The sequence below is a fragment of the Lachnellula hyalina genome (assembly GCF_007821495.1).
Source record: "Lachnellula hyalina strain CBS 185.66 chromosome Unknown contig00028, whole genome shotgun sequence".
Classification (NCBI taxonomy): domain Eukaryota; kingdom Fungi; phylum Ascomycota; class Leotiomycetes; order Helotiales; family Lachnaceae; genus Lachnellula; species Lachnellula hyalina.
This window is the reverse complement of record NW_022157142.1, coordinates 182,045-200,889: the sequence shown is the minus strand read 5'-3', so window position 1 is coordinate 200,889 and position 18,845 is coordinate 182,045. Positions and strand designations below refer to the sequence as shown.

General features: G+C 47.6%; 4 protein-coding genes across 4 annotated transcripts; 3 read left to right on the top strand and 1 right to left on the bottom strand.

Moving 5' to 3' along the window:
* Nucleotides 1-713: 713 nt before the first annotated feature.
* On the top strand, nt 714-2,166 carry rpa49 (DNA-directed RNA polymerase I subunit; the record flags this gene model as incomplete). The annotated part of the gene is made up of 3 exons (XM_031147335.1): nt 714-855; nt 909-1,222; nt 1,273-2,166. The coding sequence occupies 3 exons, from the start codon at nt 714-716 to the stop codon at nt 2,164-2,166; spliced, it is 1,350 nt and encodes a 449-aa protein (XP_031007405.1).
* A 211-nt stretch (nt 2,167-2,377) lies between these two features.
* Nucleotides 2,378-8,351, top strand: pet127 (mRNA degradation protein, mitochondrial; the record flags this gene model as incomplete). The annotated part of the gene is made up of 3 exons (XM_031147334.1): nt 2,378-2,500; nt 2,559-4,403; nt 4,959-8,351. The coding sequence occupies 3 exons, from the start codon at nt 2,378-2,380 to the stop codon at nt 8,349-8,351; spliced, it is 5,361 nt and encodes a 1,786-aa protein (XP_031007408.1).
* An 800-nt stretch (nt 8,352-9,151) lies between these two features.
* Nucleotides 9,152-10,474, top strand: LHYA1_G002356 (uncharacterized protein; the record flags this gene model as incomplete). The annotated part of the gene is made up of 3 exons (XM_031147333.1): nt 9,152-9,333; nt 9,724-9,781; nt 9,893-10,474. The coding sequence occupies 3 exons, from the start codon at nt 9,152-9,154 to the stop codon at nt 10,472-10,474; spliced, it is 822 nt and encodes a 273-aa protein (XP_031007407.1).
* A 1,780-nt stretch (nt 10,475-12,254) lies between these two features.
* gdh-1 (NAD-specific glutamate dehydrogenase) lies at nt 12,255-18,188 on the bottom strand (the record flags this gene model as incomplete). The annotated part of the gene is made up of 7 exons (XM_031147332.1): nt 12,255-13,026; nt 13,089-13,116; nt 13,236-13,528; nt 14,684-16,655; nt 16,704-16,973; nt 17,032-17,709; nt 17,759-18,188. 7 exons carry the CDS (start codon nt 18,186-18,188, stop codon nt 12,255-12,257), a joined length of 4,443 nt encoding a protein of 1,480 aa, XP_031007410.1.
* Nucleotides 18,189-18,845: the final 657 nt, after the last annotated feature.

Sequence of the window (18,845 nt, the reverse complement as noted above, 5' to 3'; positions counted from 1 at the left end):
CGCATCAACGTCTACGCCTTTTTCAGCATTTCAGAGCACAAGCACTGTATGGGACTACCATGCAGTACAATGGCCGCTGGGTGTTCAAGGATAGAGCAGTCTGATGATGCGTAGTCTTTGGCTTTTGGAGGATGAATTGGAAGGAAGCAGAACCGGTCAAAGCTTTGTCGGATTGTTCAGTCAGGGTTTATGAACAGAAGTTAGATGGAGGAATGCTGCCGTAGATGCAAAACACCATGGGAACTTCAATTACCTGAATATGAAAAAGAAGCTTGCTTCATCAACCAAATCATTATCGTTTCCGTGAATGTGAATAAATTAAATTAAATGATGAATTGTGTGCCCTCATGTGATGTGATACGCCAAGCTTTTCTCCAAGGGAAGGAACGTGTTGACGGAGCCTCATGCCATGTCATACGTACATGGTCACGCCGTCGCAACCCCTTTCTCGAATAGCAAAGTTATTCTTATACTTACATAAGGCAAGTCTCCTTGTGTAGCTAATCAACTCAACTCAATACTTCAATAATCCTCCAGTTTTGCTCTTCTTGGAGGTTTCGGCTCGCAAATTCTACTCCTCTTGGCGTGTGGTGGTTCCCCGCCCCGCACCCGTTTTTGGTGAGCAGGGATCTGCAAAAAAAAGTTTAGGTGACAGCATTTCCTGACAAGAAATATTCAACCACACCTCAAAGCTCCTCGCCAGCCCCTCCAAGATGTCGGAAAAAGTAGATAAGGTAAAGAAGCGGAAAAGAAACACAGATGGCTCTTCGAAGCCCAGCAAAAGAGTCGCAATTGAAGGGGATAAAGAGATCCGAATCTCGCTCCCAGAAGCAGATCAATGGGCTCCTGTCATAGGTATGTTGCTGGAACTGTACTTTCTATCTGTCTAGTAGGCTGATGATTTATAGCTTCAACTCCTGGGCTTGCTATGCCTACCTCTATTCCTCTCCAACCCTATACCAAGCCCCGCAAAAACCCCCCAACAGGCCCAGGCCGTACAGCGATATCCAAGAGCGAACTTCTACTACACTCCTCCGCACACCAAAAGCTCGACTACACAGCGCGAGAAGAAGAGGCAGGAGGTGCGGATACGCTTCTGAAGCACTATGTGGGAGTCTACGATCCTGAGACAGGCAAGATGGAGGTTATGGAGGCGCGAAGAATGGTTGTACGAGGGGTGGTGAGGGCACACAAAGCTACAGCCGACGATGAACATTCTACAGTAAAACCTGCTAAAACTTACTCCCCGTTTTCAATACTAATGATGTCTAGGATATGAGAGAGCTCCGAAACACCCTTGGCCAAACATTCGGTACCAAGAAGGCCAGGAAAGCAATTGCCTCCTTCACCGAAAACGCCATCTCCCCCGAAAAATCGGCAAGAGAAGCCAATGGCAAACCCCGTAAACTCGACTCAGCAGCCCAAGCCATGATCTCGAACATCGCCGACGCTACATCAGGCATGGCATCCCGAGACGAGCTTGCAGCCGCTGCAGATGCAGCGAAACCGCGACCCAAGCCTAATGTTTCAGCCGAGGATATTAAGGACGTCTATACTACCGATAGTCTCATCGGAGATAGCATCATGGCTCATATTCCTGTTCGCGAATGGGCTACTACGCTAAAGGCAAAGAAGGAGGTGGTCACGAATTCCAGATTTGTGTCGCATCGCGTTGCAAAGGTTGCTACGAATGTTGAGAAGCTAAAGATTCTCCGATACATGCTCTTGGCCTTGGAAATCCTTCGAGTCTCGAAACCAGGAAAGGGAAGGGACAATAGAAGCTTCCTCCTTCCGCGTCGAGACGAACTGAAGACACTTATCGGCGATATGCCCGAAGCAGTGCTTCAGAGCTTCACGCGGAAGTTCTCAGACTCAGGAGCCATTGGCAAGTTCAAGTTCGATCTGCTGGTTACCCATTTGTGTGCCATGGCATGTTTGGTGGATAACTACGAAGTCGATGTCTGGGATTTGAAGGAGGATTTGAGGTTGGAGATTAAGCCGATGGCACAGTATTTCAACGAGATCGGTTGTAAGATCGCAAATTTCCCCGAGGCGGAGAGGAAAAAGTTGGGGATGGACAAAGCGGCTGCTGCTCAGAGACGGATTGCCAAGCTGAAGCTTCCTCTCAGTTTTCCCAAAGCGGCGTTTGCAAGAGCTAGGAAGTAGAGTCTGTCGATGTCAAGAACAGAATGAATTCTCTTTGTCCCACATATGCATCATTCTTTTGTCCCCCGTTTTCGGTTTAGTGGGGTTGAATGAATCGTTTCCTTTGTCTTGTACTTATTCATTTTCTTTACCTTTACAGAATCCCTCTCTCCCCTCTCAAACAAAACAATCCTAACTCGGATAAATTATACTCACAATCGAAGTTTACAAAATGTCGACAGAGGGGCTAACAAGCGATGAAATGCAGGCCATCGAGAGACAACAATTTGACCCTCTACCCCCGGAACAGCAGCAATGGATCGATCAGCTCATGATAGATATAGGGTGTCCCAAGGTAAGTGTTCATTATCGATCCTACATATATCTGTCGTCTGGCTGTAACTGTTAAATAGGAGACTAGCAAGACTCAGAAGGGAGCCGGCGCCAAGGCGAAATCTGGACCAGCGCCAAAGAAAGAGTCTCCAAAGAAGAAGACAAAGAAGAAGAATAATAATCATAGAACACGTTCTTCGGACTCGTCCTCGTCACTATCTTCAACACTATCTTCAACACTATCTTCACCACCACTTTCAGAGGAAGACGAAGAGGAAGAAAAAGAGGAGGAGAAGGAGGAAGACAGTGACGAAGATCGTGAAGAAACGCGCCGTGACGAAGAACCCCTTTTCAAAATCCGCACCGCCCGTGACGGTGAACCCTACCGCCTAGGCGAACACGTCCAACTGACCCTCGGAGACTTCAGTTCCTTCTTCTGGCGGACATCCGAAAAGTACATAAGCATTGAGGAAAACATCGTCGACGCATATTTCGAATGCGTAATCCGCTACAAGAACGAGGTTTATGCGAATAGTATCCAACTAAAGTACGACGCGGATCTGAAGCTATATAACGAGGCCAAGAGCCTACGACTACGCCCGCAAAGGACGCAACTGAAATCTCGAGCTCGCAGCGCAAGTCCAAGGACGTTGTCTTCCCGGCAGAGTAGAATCCGAGACAAGCCAACGTCCGATGACTCTGAGCCCGAACCCCCAATATTGCCCACCGGCCCGTACCTCAAAGTCGCATATATACGGAACCAAGTCTTCAAGCAAACCTTCCTCCCCGACGACGAAGACATCCCCACATTCAACACAGCAATCCACACCCTCCTCTCCGACGCGCATCTCACCGTCGCTCAAATTCTAACCCTAGACTACATATTCTTCCCGCAATTCGACTCAACGCACCACGTGCTGCTCGGGCTTGCCCCGCAACAGGGCTTCGTATTCATCATCGATTCCATACAAGACACGCACGAGCGCGACCAATTCCCCGCCGACGCCCTTCTCGCACTAGCCCTTTACATCTGTCCACCCAGTTCCTCCTGGCCGCTGTATGGGAAATGGACAGCGAAGCCGGAAAGGGAGATAGGGAAGTTGGATAACAGTCCGCCGGCCGTGAAGCAGGGGGATTTCTATAATTGTGGCGTGTTTACGTGTACGAATATGATGTGTTTGGTGTTTGGGTACCGCTTGATGTGTTATAGACAGAGGGATTTGAATGGGGGGAAGAGGCCGCGCATGGCGGCTGAGTTGATGGCGCAAGGGTTTGGGGAGGAGCCGTTTAAGTATCGACTGTTCGATGTGCCGCGGGGGATTGAGGATTATAAGACGGGATATGCGTATGCGCCGCCTGGAGATGATGAGGATGGTGTGGTTGGGACGGGAGATGAAGCTGAAGCTGAGCATGTGGATGATGATGATGGGGATGTGGAGATGGAGATGGCTGATGTTGCAGGTATCCCACCACCCTCTCGCCGTCGCTATCGCTCTCGACGCATCCCCTTGCACCTCTCACCAGCAGCAGAGCCTCCATCTGTACCTTCACCTTCTTCTCCACCAGCACCATCCCCTTCCCCTCATACCAAAGAGCCCAAACCCGAACCCAAATTCAAACAAGAACAAGCACAAGAAACCTGGCCCCCTCAATTCAACTCCCTCCACTACTCCAAAGCCGGTTTCATCTATGCCGACCCCACCAACCTTGTCGCTCCTTACCACACGCTCTCCCACACCTCTATCGTGCGTGCTTGCCTCCTCTACGGCATCCAGCAGAAGGACTATGAGGTCTGGTATCGCGAGCCGTTGTGGTTTTTCCGGAGATGGTTTTTGAATGAGGTGGCAGCAAGGTTGAGTGCGTTGAGTGGAGGGTTGAAGATTATGGGACATGTGGAGGTCGGGGTTGAGAAGGAAGAGGGGAGGGTGAGAGAGGAGGGGAAGAAGAAAGTGGGGAAGGGAAAAGCGAGAGGGAGAGGAAGAGGGAGAGGAAGGGTTGGGACACATGGCATGGTTAGGAGGAGTTTTTCTGGGGGGAAAGGATTAGGTGGTGGGCAGCAGAAGAAGAATGTTTAGAAGGGTATAGTTTGGAGTTTGGATTTTGGATTCACGAAAGCGCATTGTTGATTTACTTCTATAATTCTAGTATAGAAATCAAGTAAAATTCGAACTTCTCAGGGACGCGTCGTCCTTCTATCTTTCGCATTCCTTGTTTGCTAGATAGAAGAAAGGGCTTTATCAAGGATGCGGCGGGCCGTACGCTATGCTCTCTATCTTACTGCGTAAATAAGAACGAGTCGGCGTTGGGTTGGTTGAGTTAAAAAGAAAGTATGGTTGGTTAGGGTGGTTTACCACCTTTTATATCGAGACTGAACTGTACTTTACGTGTAAGTGGGAAGCATGTGTCAAAACGGTTGTTGAAAGGAATACGAAGTTGTACCATCACTACCTATACCTCTATCTGAAATATGCGGACGCTAGCGGAAAGCCCCTGTCCGCAGAGATGAGCCAAAACGCGAAGCCCCAAAAAAGTTTAAGAGCTTCAACACGACAAGCCGAATTTGTTCCTCGACTTCGTCCATCACTCTCTCCATGTTCGCATCACTGTCTCGCGGGAGCACACGAATTGGCAAGCCATACATATGTTCCTCTTGCCTATCAAACCTCCTCGCCCCCTCAGATCCCCAATTCGCACACCTCACTGCGACCTGTGTCATTCAAACCGCATCATTCTCTTCGACAAGGCACCATGGCAAGTCGAAAAAGAAAGAACAGTTGGGTGAGGCATCCAAGGAGCCTGCGGTGGTGAAAAGGGACAAAAAGTTAGAGTTGGCTGCGCAGAACCTTTCTAAGAAGCAGTCCAAGTTGATGAGCTCGGAATCCACTCCGAAAGATGAGGCTCCTGATACTACGGAAGGATCGAAAACGGAGGGTACCAGTAAAGCTTCTGCAAAGAAGGCTACCAAGCCTCCCAAATCCTTGGGCGAGAGATTGAAGAAGAAGAGATCAAAGCAAGCAGAGGATATCGAATTAGCCAAAGCTATCATGGCTGCGAAAGTGCTCGAACCGACGAAATCAACAAAATCAACGGAACCAGCGAAACCAGCGAAACCAACGAAACCAGCGAAACCAACGAAACCAGCGAAACCAACAAAACCAGCGAAACCAACAAAACCAGAAAAACCAACAAACCCAAAACCAACAAAACCAGAAAACCCAGTTGCAAACCGGAAGAAAGGGTCAGTCGGGAAGGTCCAAAAACCGAAAGTAAAGGCAGCACCAGCGAAAACAACGACAGTTGATACCGCTGCACAGATCAAAACTCATATCGGCGCACATGGAGGAGGCGCGGCCAGAAACGCACTGGTCCAAGCTATCCAGGGTAAAGTGCAGACGGTACGTAAAAGCGACCAAGCCGAGCTCTTGAAAATTCGAAAGTTGGTGACATCTGGACTGCCTCAAAATCGTCAAGCACTATCCATTGGTCAAGCTATGGCGAAAATATCGGGGCGGAAAAATAGTAGACGACCACTAGGACAACCAACAATAAGAAAGGTCGGCAGTGTGAACAAAGTTACTCAAATTGGAAAATTGTTGACAGACCCTGAAATCGAGACTATAAACGCTTCAAGTCTGGAGCTTGTACCTATTCAGCAAGAGCAATTGCAAGTTCCCAGTCTTTCCTACGGATTGGAAAGAGTGTTGTTCAACCCAGGCGTATACCAACTACAAGACCCTCGGTCCCGTGTCTTCAATTTTGATCCTTACTTGGAGACGATTATGCCAGTCACTGAATTCGATTTCACTTTGCTAAAAAAGTTTATCACATCTTCACGGGATAAAACTCTATTATCAACGGCGGCGGCGGAAAAGAAAAAGTACACTGGTTCGACATCCAGTATGACCTCCACGCTTTCACATTTCCATTACCTGCTGTCGCAGTGGCGGCCAATTCATACCGGGGTTCTTTCCAAGAGCTTTCCGGTTCCATATGACACGTTCACAGGGTTGCATCGTGCACCGACCTCTATGTTTCTGCGATACAGGGACGGTGTCTACGCCATCGACGCTGACAAACAGTACGACACCGCAAATGTTCTCAGTATGCTCGGACAGTCGATGGAGAAGCTTCTTACTTTGTCGACCGAAGAGTTCGAGCAATACAGGAAGCACAGCATTGATCCTCCATCCGAAGAGGAGCGCAGCAAATCCGAAGCTTATCATTATACCACATTGGGTGACTTCCTGATGAGATCCCAGCTGGACGCCCATGATCCCAGGGTTCCCGGTACTGGCATGTTTGATCTCAAAACCAGAGCAGTAGTCTCAATTCGGATGGACGTCCAACAATATGAGCATGGCAGTGGGTACGAGATTCGCGGCCGTCACGGCGAATATGAGTCCTACGAGCGAGAATACTACGACATGATCAGATCTGCTTTCTTGAAATATTCATTGCAGGTTAGAATGGGTCGCATGGACGGCATTTTCGTTGCTTTCCATAACATACAGCGAATCTTTGGATTCCAATACATCAGTCTTCCCGAAATGGATTACGCATTACATGGCGCCGATGACGTGACAACCGGAGATGCAGAATTTAAGCTCAGCTTGTCGTTGCTGAACCGCGTTCTTGATCGTGCCACGGCTCGCTTCCCTGAAAAATCAATACGGCTTTTCTTTGAAACGAGGCCTAAGACGCTTGCGGAAGAATCGGTCCCTTACATGTACATCTTTGCAGAACCTATAGAAGAGGAGAAGATTGAGAAAATCCAATCTACAAACAAGGAAAAGATTGAAGAATTCGAGAAGACGGTTCTGGGGTTGCATCGGGAAGAGAGCGAAGAGGAGAAGAAGGAACAATGGGAAAGTCTTCAAGCTAAGGTGCAAGCGAGTATAGAGAATGACGAGATCAACCCAGGAGAAGTGAATGGTGAGAGTAATGGGAGTGAACAAGATGGTGTAGATCCATTGGCGTCCGATCTCGAATCTAATGATGTTGATGAAGTTGAAGAGCTTGACGAGGAGACCCAGCACGATGACTTGGAAGAAAGGGAATCCGAGCTTGAAGGAGTTGAGTCGGACGAGATCATTGACGAGGACGTAACAAGTCAAGAGCAGGGGAGTGATGTGGAAGAAGAGTTCAGTGTCATCAAAGGCCAAGAAGAAGAAACGTTGCTGGATGAGGAGAGCGGCAAGGAAGATAATATTATTGACGAGGACGTAACAAGTCAAGACCAGGAGAGTAAGGTGGAAGAAGAGTTCAGTGTCATTAAAGGCCAAAAAGAAGAAACGTCAAAGGATGAGAGCGGCAAGGAAGATGATATCATCGACGAGGACGCCTCTAGTGAATCAGAAGAATTAGTCTCCACCGAGACTCTCGAGCCGGAACTCGTCGAAAATGAAGATCTCATTATGCCTGAGCCCACACAGGAGGACATCACCACAGCTACCAAATCCCCATCCCCAAATACCGAAGAAGATGCCTTAGTCGAAGACATGATGGCTGTCACCAACGGCGGTGACGGCAAGCCACTTCTAGCCATGTACCTTACGATTCGCAACAAAGTAAACGGCGAATTCGTTACACGCCCCAACAACCTCAAGCCAGAAGATGAATGGAAAGTCGAATACGCGCTTGCCGAAATATCCGATTCAGAAAAGGCGCGCAAATTGCTAGAAGCATCGCAGAGGAGACAAGCGGTAGCGTTGACGAAGCAGAAGGATGATGGTAGTGAGAAGGCATGGAACAATGCGTATATTGACAATATCAGAAAGTTGAGTGACCAGGGGAGGCTGTATCGGAAAGCGGTTGATAAGAAGGAGAAGATGATGCCGAAGAAGGTGTTGGACGAGCGTGATGATGTTGAATAAGGGTAATGCGGAGCTTTGGGGGGAAGATGAGAAGAAGCAAAAGTGTTAGAAAGCGTTTATTTGTTTGTGGATGATATGTAAGAATATTTGTATTATATAACGGGTATTTGGATTGGGTGTACAAAGCATGTAGATAGGATAGGGAAATGTGTCTAACACGCCACTTCAGACGAAGTCCTTGGGATGCTGATAAAGCAACGGCATCGCCCAAGATATTGTGATATTTAACTCCCCAAAATTCATATGCGTTACTTCCGGTGCTGGATGTTGAATTTACCCTAGTGGGAACCTATCATGCAGTTTATAGCTTTCAACTGGCGTTCTCGAGGCATCTTTCAAACCTTGCAGGTATTATGAATGTAGCGCAAATTTGGTGTAAGGCTCTACTTGAAAACATTTCAGTCTGCTCATTTTGGAGCTGCGAACCTCGTCTGGGGTGTCACATAATGATGAACTCCTATCAAAGGCACTGATTGCAGTGTTCCGGTGAGAACAAGCGGAGTATTTACACTTGATACAATAACCCTTTTCCTATCGTACTATATGCCTTTCTCAAGTTCTCAAGAAACTCCTCTAAACACCGCAGATCTAAGGACATTTTCTTCGCAGTTTCCCTGGTCCCAATAAGGAAGGCGCGATGGTGCTGAATTAGCAGCAACGCCTCATCGGTTGTGGGATATAGGCACCATATGGAAGGCGCGACAGACTCCCCTTATTCAAGCGTGCTTGTTGTTCGCTCCAGGACAGAATGTTTCTCATCCGTCCATCACCCCAAGAATATTTATCTCCACATCGCCAACATGGAACCAATCCCTTTGCGAACGCTGACTCTTCTTCTCAACTACGAGAGAGCCGTCTCAGACCCGCGCTTCGTAGGCATGAGATTGCTCGAGAGCACAGAAGCAGATCCCAGCCTGCCGCGACGTCTCGTCAAGAGTGACGGAATCCATGAGCATTTTAAAGGTGGCCCCGATACTATTGAGTACGTGGAAAGCTTCCTGATATTCTTGTCAATCTATGAAGTTGCAATTGGCTTTCCTGTGCTAACTTGGTGGGTATCTAGGGAGCTACACTGTAATATCTTTGAACGCCATGATGAGATTTCAACCTCCAGCTCACCGTCTCCGATATGTCTGATTCACCCAAACGCAAGTCAAGAAGTCCAAGCACTCACCTTGGCCAAGTGTGAGCTCAGTAACTAGCCCTTTTTTTTGTTTGCCCTGCTTGGTTTTGCGGTGTTAGGATTTCGGAGGAGAGTTTCATCTTTTACGCTCTTGATTTATGGAACAATCGAAACAGAGTACTAATACGCTGTAGTCTTCTATCAGACACGTGCGCATGATCAGTGGTTCAAAGCTATTGGACTTTATAGGGTCTTTTTTGAATTGTGTCCCCCGGATCAGAGACTCAGCGTCCAAATGACAAGTGAGGTAGGTCATTTCCTTCTTAGAACGGCTCTTCGATAACAGTCTTGCATCCTGCTCGCCTCCCCTTCTCAGCCTTCCGAATGAGTAGTATAATACTGACGCCTCGAATATCAGAGACCGATTTTGATTGACATGTCGCCACGTAGCGTCATCAAATTCTCAATTAATGGTCCTTTCCTCCATGTCGTAACCTCAACCCCGAAGGTTACAGGTGGCGCAGGAGATTCCCACATAATGACAACCGGCTCCAAAGACAGCGAAGACCATGGTGTGCTCGCGTTTCCATGCCCAGGAAGAAAAGACAAACAGCAATTTGTCGTTGACATGACTCGGATGGAGTATGGGGAAGTCGGACGCGGCACGTACGGCGAAAACTACTTTCTGGGAACACTGGAAGGTTACATGAATTCGATGAGGGGGGTATGTGTGGATCCCGAACGGGTAAACACCTGGGATGCATGCTGCACAGCATTGGGGGGTGAGACTGAAACGAGGATGAAGACATGCGCTAAGAGGGTTTGGGAGAGGTGGCAGAATAGGGATTCCGAGGGTTGGTGTGAGCATTGTGGAAAGGGAGGGAAGGAGTTGAAGAGATGCAGGGGTTGCAGGATGGCTAAGATTTGGTGGTGCTGCAGAGAACATCAACTTGCGGGATGGAGTTTACACAAACACACGTGTGAGAGGAGAACTGACTAATGCATAAAAGTATGGGCAGGCGGTATAACATAGGTGTGACACTGCAGAATATAGCATGGTCTGCTCTACCTTTGAGCTTGGAAAGTAATTATTTTATAAAGAGCCTCTGTAATTGAAAATCAAAGTAAAATTCCAAAAGTTGCCTACTCATCATGATGTCAAACGAGCATGTATGATTGAAGTACCTTTCTTTTCCCTAGACTGCCATTCCTACGGATTTCCACAAAACAGTTGTTGCAGACCTAGTATTGAGAAAGCATCCAATACCACCTGTATATTTGCTTATCATATTATTCTTTCCAGTAGAATAGAACTAGATGACTCGATGACTTGGGACATTGTTACTTGTAGGTCTTTTATCCGCTATTGACCACCGAGTAAAGAATCTCGCTTAGAGAAAAGAAAGGGGCGAATGTTTGTTTACTTTGAGAATAAAATCTTTCGAGACTCGGTCTGCTTATGATTGAGTTAAGCCACGTCTAAGTGTTTCGAGATCAGCAGCGTGCTTAATAAATGGCACATTGCACAAAGTCGAGAAGGTAACACGTCTGTCCGGACTCCGGGATGGTCCCATGTTACAGTGCTTTGCACTTATCTACCTTAGGTAGCCTCTGTTTTTTCCACATAATACGATAGTCGGAGTCCTTTGAGTAATAATTTTTTGATGCACACACCTACCTAGTCTTAAACCCATTCCTCGACTCATTCGACGCAGTTATTGAGTATGCCTTGTTATACTAGGACCAGAACGGATTTTGTATTCGGTTGATTATCCGTTTGTGACGATTCAGCAGGGAGCTGAGTGGGTGGATTCTCTGCCTTGGTCTGCGGAAGAGAAGTTAGGGCTTGTGAGGGGGAATGCGATTCGGTTGCTTGGTTTGGATAGATGAGATGAGATGAGGGCTGGGGAGGTTGTATGGCCTTCACCTTCAAGCAGATAAACTATATATTGACAGGTGACTAAACATATAGCATTCATCACCACCGAAGTAGCGTACCAGGAGAATAAGTACCAAGACGGGTGCTCGGAAGTGGCTAGAATGTCAACATTAGAAACGCGGCGCGATCAACTTACATGCTATCCCTGGAGGAGGTCTAGCAGAATGAAAATACACGCTCATTATCACACCGTGCTGTCAATCCTTTCACTGCAGTCAACAACCCCACTGCTGTCAAATTATAATTCACCAAACCTACTTTTATAAAAATGAAAGCGAAGCGTAACCCAGAAGTTGCAGTGAAGTACTTATCAACATAATATTCATCATCTTCTCAAGCCTTGACGACCATAATAGAACTCCATCTGCAAACATATATCCTGTTATAGTATGTGGATTTGTATACCATACCTTGATAGATCAAGTGTAAACCCTTTTAAATACCCAACTTCATCAATCACCTATTCATTTCCCAACATCTAATTCCCCATATCTCAAAAACAAAAACAAAATAAGCATACTGCTAGCAGTACAACTCTCTTTTGCTTACCGCCCCCAAAAAAACCATTTGTCTAGAAACAAAAGAGGCAAAAATGTAAAAATGTAGAAAAGAAAATATCAAAACCCCAGAACCGCCCAACAACCCACAATTTCTCACGGGTCTCGAAACGGGCCCTCTCCGTTCTCGGGAAGGGATGTCTTATCCGAAGCTGGGAAGTATAGAGGAGATGTGCTTGTGGAACTACTAGCAAGCATTTCGTCGCTGTTGATCACGTTCGCTGGGGTTTCTTGTATCTGAGAGGCGTTGTTCTCTGTGATAGGGTATCATTGAGAACCAACAATCATAACTCATCCTTCGTCCTTCCATCCCCGTTCCCATTCCCATCTTTCAACTCTCTATACCCCCTAGTCAGCGCCTGCAACCTCTCCCACCTCGGCCCATCCTCGCCCAGTCCCCACGCAAAAACACCACCCAAGTTCTTCTCCCTCAGCACCCCCGGAACTTTCTTCCCAATCACACCCTCCGTATCCCACGTCCACCACAACCGCTCCCCCGCATCCCAATAATACCAGCCTCCTCCCTCTTCATCCCACCGTCCCTCCTTCAATGCCCTGGTAAAAGAATCCTCCACGTCCCCCGGAACTTCATCATCCCAGCTAAACGCCCCTGCACCCCCCAGATCCGCACCCGTCTCCGGATCCTCAAGCAGCACCGTCTCGCACCCCACCTCCTCTGTCCCACAATCACGCGTCCGGAACCACTTGACGTAAAACGCAAACCCCAAGTTCGCTTTTGGGGCCGGCACGCCCCGAGCTAGATACGCATCTATGCCCACCAGCGAAGCGGCGATGCCCGTATGGTGTTTCGTGACGTTGTCGCGCCGGTTCATGAGGTCGTAGGTCATGATGTTCCAGAAATCAAGCGAGGCGTCGATGAGCGGGACGGTGGTGGAAGTAAAGGCTAGCATGTCGCGAGGGAGGCCCGGCACGGCTGCTGAGATGAGGATGTGGGGACCGAGGGATGCTCTGAGTGCTGAGAGGAGGAGAGGGTAGGCGTCGATTTCCCAGGCGCGCGAGGAGTTGGGGATGTGTTTGTAGTCTTCGCCGTTGCCGCTGCGTGGGATGGGATGTTAGTTTGATGGGGGTGGATAAGGTAAAAAGGGGGGGGAACATACCCTGGGTATTCCCAGTCTATGTCTACGCCTATTTCTTCATCGTCAGCTATCTACATACCTAACGTAGTTATCCAAGTCTTTCTTTCCCCAAGGATGACTTCCGAACAAACAGAGGAATGGACAAGCGCAAAACACAACATGACATACCATCCGCACCACTCTCCTCAACCATCACCCTCACATTCTCCGCCCACCTCACCCTCCCCTCCTCGCTCGTCGCCGCCTCCTCGAACCCCACCGTATCCCCCCACCCGCCAATCGCAACCATAACCTTCGTGCCCTCCCTAAACTTCCTCCTCACCTCATCCACACTAGTCCAGAGGGGGAATCCCGTATCCTTCTGGTCTGGCCCTCGGTTGAAAAACGACGACGGCATAAACGCAATAGCCACATGTGTGATTTCCTCGACCAAGTCTGGTGATGGGATTGTTTGATGTTGTCTGTAATCAACCAATTAATAAATCAACCAATCAACCAATCAATCAAAACATAAGCAAAATAAGCAATTAATCAAATCAGTAAACTCTTTAACATAACATTCAAAAGAGGGGGATAAATACCCAGTTAAATACATAACATAACGTGCATCGACCACCAGAGAGAAGCATAAAGATAGAAACGAAAAGATGAGGTTTGCGAGATGCATTTTCAGGATCCTGTCCGTATGTCTGTCTGTACCAAAGGAAAGAGAAGTCAGGTCAACAGATACAACGTGACCACCAATATCCGTACCTAGGTAATTATAGAAAGAAGCCCCTGCTCGCTCGAGGTGAGGTGAAGTTAGAGCGGGGAAACGTCGGGTCGGTCCCCCACACCCTGCCAAGATCCGGGTCCGGGGCATCTACAGTACGATACGAGTATTTGCGTCTCGTCTCGCTAAACTTTTATCCCTATCCCATCCTACTATACCTCACCTCCTTTATCCTATCCTATCCTATCCTATCCTATCCTATCCTGTCCTGCTAGCTCTTGTGATTTCACGGAATTTAACTAGAATGTCCTATTTGTCAAAAAGATGATTGATTGTTTTACAAGATAAGGAACTAACACATGCTATTAAAGCTATGGAACGCCACGCCTCCAAATTCAACAGTATAGCGCTCTATTATTAGTAAGTTTTAATGAAGACTAAAGAACCTGCAGGATGGCTTCTCGTGATGAATCAATCCAGGTGCAACCCGAGGGTTCCCGTACCCGACACCCGAGACCAAGATCCTATTACATAAATGTCTCACGTACAATCATACCAATGTCTCACTTCCAACGACATTATCCAGATATGCAGAGATTCCCATCATTTATTGTGAAATAAAGTCTCTATGAACCAGCGATCCATGCAAACCAAGCCACATCTCCAAGACGTGTACTGTGGATGACTTTTATCTATCGTTCCGTTTCAAAATCAATAAGCCATTCTTGATATCAACGCCAACTATGCACTAAAAAGCGCTTGTTTCCCAAAAAAGCCACCCCAAAGTAAAGCAAAATGTACTCCATCCATCCAATACCATCTATTGCATCTTTTCCATTCGTTTCGACATGCTAGATGAATTATTAGCGAAAGGTCACTTGGAAAGGAAGAGAGGAAAACTTACAAGTCAAAGAACGCAAACTGGCTTGGCGAAGGTCCGAATTCATATACGAAACGACTGGCGAGATAACTACCAAAGATAGCACGGAGGTAGTTTTCTGGTACCCTCTCAATAATCAAATCCAGACCAATCTTCTCCAACAACAATTGAGGAAGCGCATCTTTCAAAACCGATCGGCGGAGTTTCTCGTCGTGCCAAAGAGCTGTATTTTGCAACTCTTCGTCAAGCTTGGTGATGGCGATACTGAGTGTGTCACTAAGGGTGCTGCGGGCAATCTTAGTCGCCTTGTGCTCTCTCCAGATAGCCTCGAATTCCAGACGAGCGTTCAGCTTGATGACCTCTTGGACGGACTTGACGTATGCTTTGTAGAACTCGGGGGTTTGGCCATTGCTGCCAACACACATGTTCTCAATAAATCCGTTGTCGTCAAAGCTCAAACTAGCCAGGACCTCAAGCGATGAGGATGTAACTCCACCCTTATTCGCACTGGCATCCTTGTAAAGAATACATCCGGCAGCTTCAAGGCGAAGTTTGGCATCTTGGGTGATAAAGAGGTTGGCTCCTTCGACGATATACGGAATGATCGATTTGCCATTCTTAATGAGTTTGCCAACAGTGGATAAATCGATAGATTCTGGTCGTCCACCACATGGAATGAACGTGTCTGTGAATCCGTTGTTGCGGAGATGGAAGGTGTTGCGGAAGGTTGTGCCATTAGGAATGACTTCTCCGGTAGAAAGTTTGACATTGACATCTTCGCACAAGACACGGTACCCATCTTTTGAGAGAAGCTTGATGTCGAACTCCGAAATCATGGCGCGCTTTTTCGCAAGACGGATCAATTCCGCATGGTTAAGACCATTTGGATCGGCCAGTACACCAGAACCGTCAACGAGGGAGGTATAAGTTTCGTTGCTGAGCAAGATTTCATTGCTTCCCAAATCTCCATCGGGACCACCCGTTTGCATTTTGCGAATCTTGCGGGGATCCAGCTCCTTCTTGCGATAGATGCCCTCGATATATTCTCGGACTGATAGAGTAGTCATACCATATGCATCGTGAGGAATACCACCTAATTTAGGGGATTTGCCAGTGAAGAACGATTTCCACCATGGAGCAGACCGCTTCCGAGCGTGCTCAGTAGCCCAGTCAACAAGGTCGGCAGTGTTCTCGTCCGGTCCCATGAACAGAATTTCTTGCTTGCCATAAAGATCCACGATTGGGTTTTTGATACCGGGTGAAGCGGGCGGTAGGAGGAGATCCATGATACTGTCAATGTACTTCTCAAACGCCACGCTACCCTTGTCTTGATGCTGTGCATCAAGAAGGACGACGCCCTTGGAACCTCCCTCCGGAATATCTTTGTTCTTGCGCTGTTGCGTATTGGCAAGTCCATAATTTTCATCAAACATTGATCGTGCATTAATGGAATAAGCCTCCCGATTTCGTGATTTGACAATTCGAATACCGCCTCTGGCAATATCACGGAAACGAAGATGGAAACCTCGCGACTCTGAGCTGATTACCATAAACATACCATATAACGTCTGAGGATATTCAAGTGCCGGAAGGAATGAGGGGTCAAGACGGAAACTGAGAGCAATCTTTGTTGGTGTGTAGAAGTTGGTTTTGAGGACAGAGTTGTTGAAAATGCGAAAAGATTGCATAACCAAACGCTCATTTTCGTCGATGATCGATTTTGTGATCAGGTCTTGTAACTGGACGTCGGATAAGACCTCCTTTGAAGGAGTTGGTGCGACAAGCTCTTCATCAGAGTCCAGTCCTATCGCAAGATGAGTGCTGGCAAATGATGCATAAAGTGATCGAATGAGATCGGGACGAGAGTTGATGATCTCAGCGATATAGCTGGCTGTAAACGTCTCAGCTCTCAATCGGCGCTTGATCCTCGAAAGAATTTCTGCGTGTCCGCTGTTGTTTGAGTCTAATGCAGAGACGAGCGAAGAGTATTCAGAGCCTATGGGATGTTAGAGAGAGCTTCGGATCAATGCAGAAGTTTACAAACCTAAGCGATTGAGGAAATGCTGAACGAAAACACAAACGGAATGTCCATAAATTGTCTCCTGCAAGCTCAAGCGTCCACTAGCAAACAAAGCCTGGAACTTGTTCTGGGGAATGCAGTACAACAAAGATATTTCCTTGGTGAGTTGATGCTTGGACTGGGCTAGGGGAGGGAATTTGCTAGTGTCTAAGTTCGCGGCCTGCTTAAGATAAAGACAGATGACAGTGATGCCATTGGAGAATTGTTCAACATATTTTCTTGAGCTCGTCACTCCTGAATTGCTGTTAGTCTTGGCATTTCAAAAGTACAGCAGGCCGCAGAGATATCTTACCGTAGTAATGGTATAGGTCAGACAACGCACTAAACATGCCCAATGCAGTTCGTCGGCGGAAGGCCACCACGAGTCGGATCTCTTTTGAACCTTCGACATTAAAAGTCTCAATCACGGGGCCGGTTCTCTGGACCGCAAGTTCAATGATCTCTTGGTACAGCTGTTTGGTGTTCTTGGTCGCCTTGGCGAGAAACATGCGGTCGCCAATCACTTCAAGGCGCGTCTCCTGCGGGGAAGGATTTGGGTCCACAAATTGGCATTGGTACACAAAGTAACAACGCATTGTTGACTTTGACGGGGAAGCTCCGGCCAAGTTGCTTGGAGACCGGAAAGTCTCCACTCGGTAAATGGACTTTCCACCAGACGCATCGAGGTACTTTGACTCGAGTCTGTGTTCGTAACGCGGCCCATCAATTTTGCTGACACCAGGCTCACTCGTGTCAATGTAGATGGCGTGATCCGATGCTTCCATATCCAATCTGATTTCTTGTCTCTTATCAGCTCGTGCAAATGCCGCAATCTTGGCAGCATAGAGTGATGTGATATGCGACGCGATAGCATCAACATTCTCGAGTTGAAAGTAGACATCATCGATACCAAGTTCATGGTAGAACCAAGCTATTTGCTGGTCAACGACAGTGGTTGGTATCCACCCCTCTTGCTCAATTTTTGTCTTGACTGCATTTAAATTAGATTTACACCATAACCTCCATAATAGAAGACAAACCCTGTAGCATTTGGTCCTTCTTGCCCTTGAATTCAGGAGCAATATACCCCACGGTACCAGAGCGTAAGATCCTATGAGGATTGCCATTGCCGTTGCCATTGCCGTTCCTATAGGGTATACTGAAATGTGTTGGCTGCGGGGATGGTTGCCGACCAGGTGTCCTCACGACCTGCTCGATCAATTTGTTGGTAGGATTCGTGGTAGGATCCGTGGGAGTGGCAGGTGAGACGTCGTCTTCGAGATTCGCCATGATGTCGAGGGGTTCTGGCTCGCAGTATTGGGGGGACTGGAAAGTTGATGCTACAAACTCAGGAGGTTCGCAGTATTCAGGGAATTGGGTGGGCGATGGGGGTACAAAGATTCCGGGTTCGTGGTATTCGGGAAACTGTTTGGGAGAGCCCAGGAGGTCAGCGGTGTTTAGGGTTAACATTTTGGCTGTAACCATGGATAATGGAATGCTTGTGACAAAGACTGGTATGTAAGAAGGTAGGTAGAAAGAAAGAAGGTAGAGAGAAAGGTGAATGGTTTCTGGCAGGAGCAAAGAAGTAAAGAAGCAGGAACAAAGACTGGGGAAATCAGGGAATCCGTGCTTGCTTAAGAGGTCCGGCCTCATGCCAGGAGCATGACCATGACTCCCACAATGCTATCTATCACACTACAGGATCCAAGATAAAAGTACAGTACTCACCGGTAAGTCTAGCCTATGTTGCTTTTGCTACTATCTCGGCAACCATGAGCGATGGGCGTCGGTGGGCGTATCGGATTCGGGCAACAGACAACGTCAATTGAACACAAGGCGGTATTCAATGCTACCCTATACTATCTCGCGGATAACGGACTGACACGAGGTCTCTGCCCAGCCAGGATCGTTGGTCCTGGAGACGGTGAGCGTTGGTCCTTGCTCTAGATATCTGATAGGAGCGATAAGCAATCTTGGTGGAATGACGGGAGATGCACCAGGGAAACTTACGGAGGACTGTGCTACACCGGAAGATTGTTCCTGCTCTGTAAGCGTGACCGTATGTGCTGCCAGATGCTGCCGGTTCCTGTCAAACAATCGTCTTTACAAGTCAATTGGGAAAAAGTT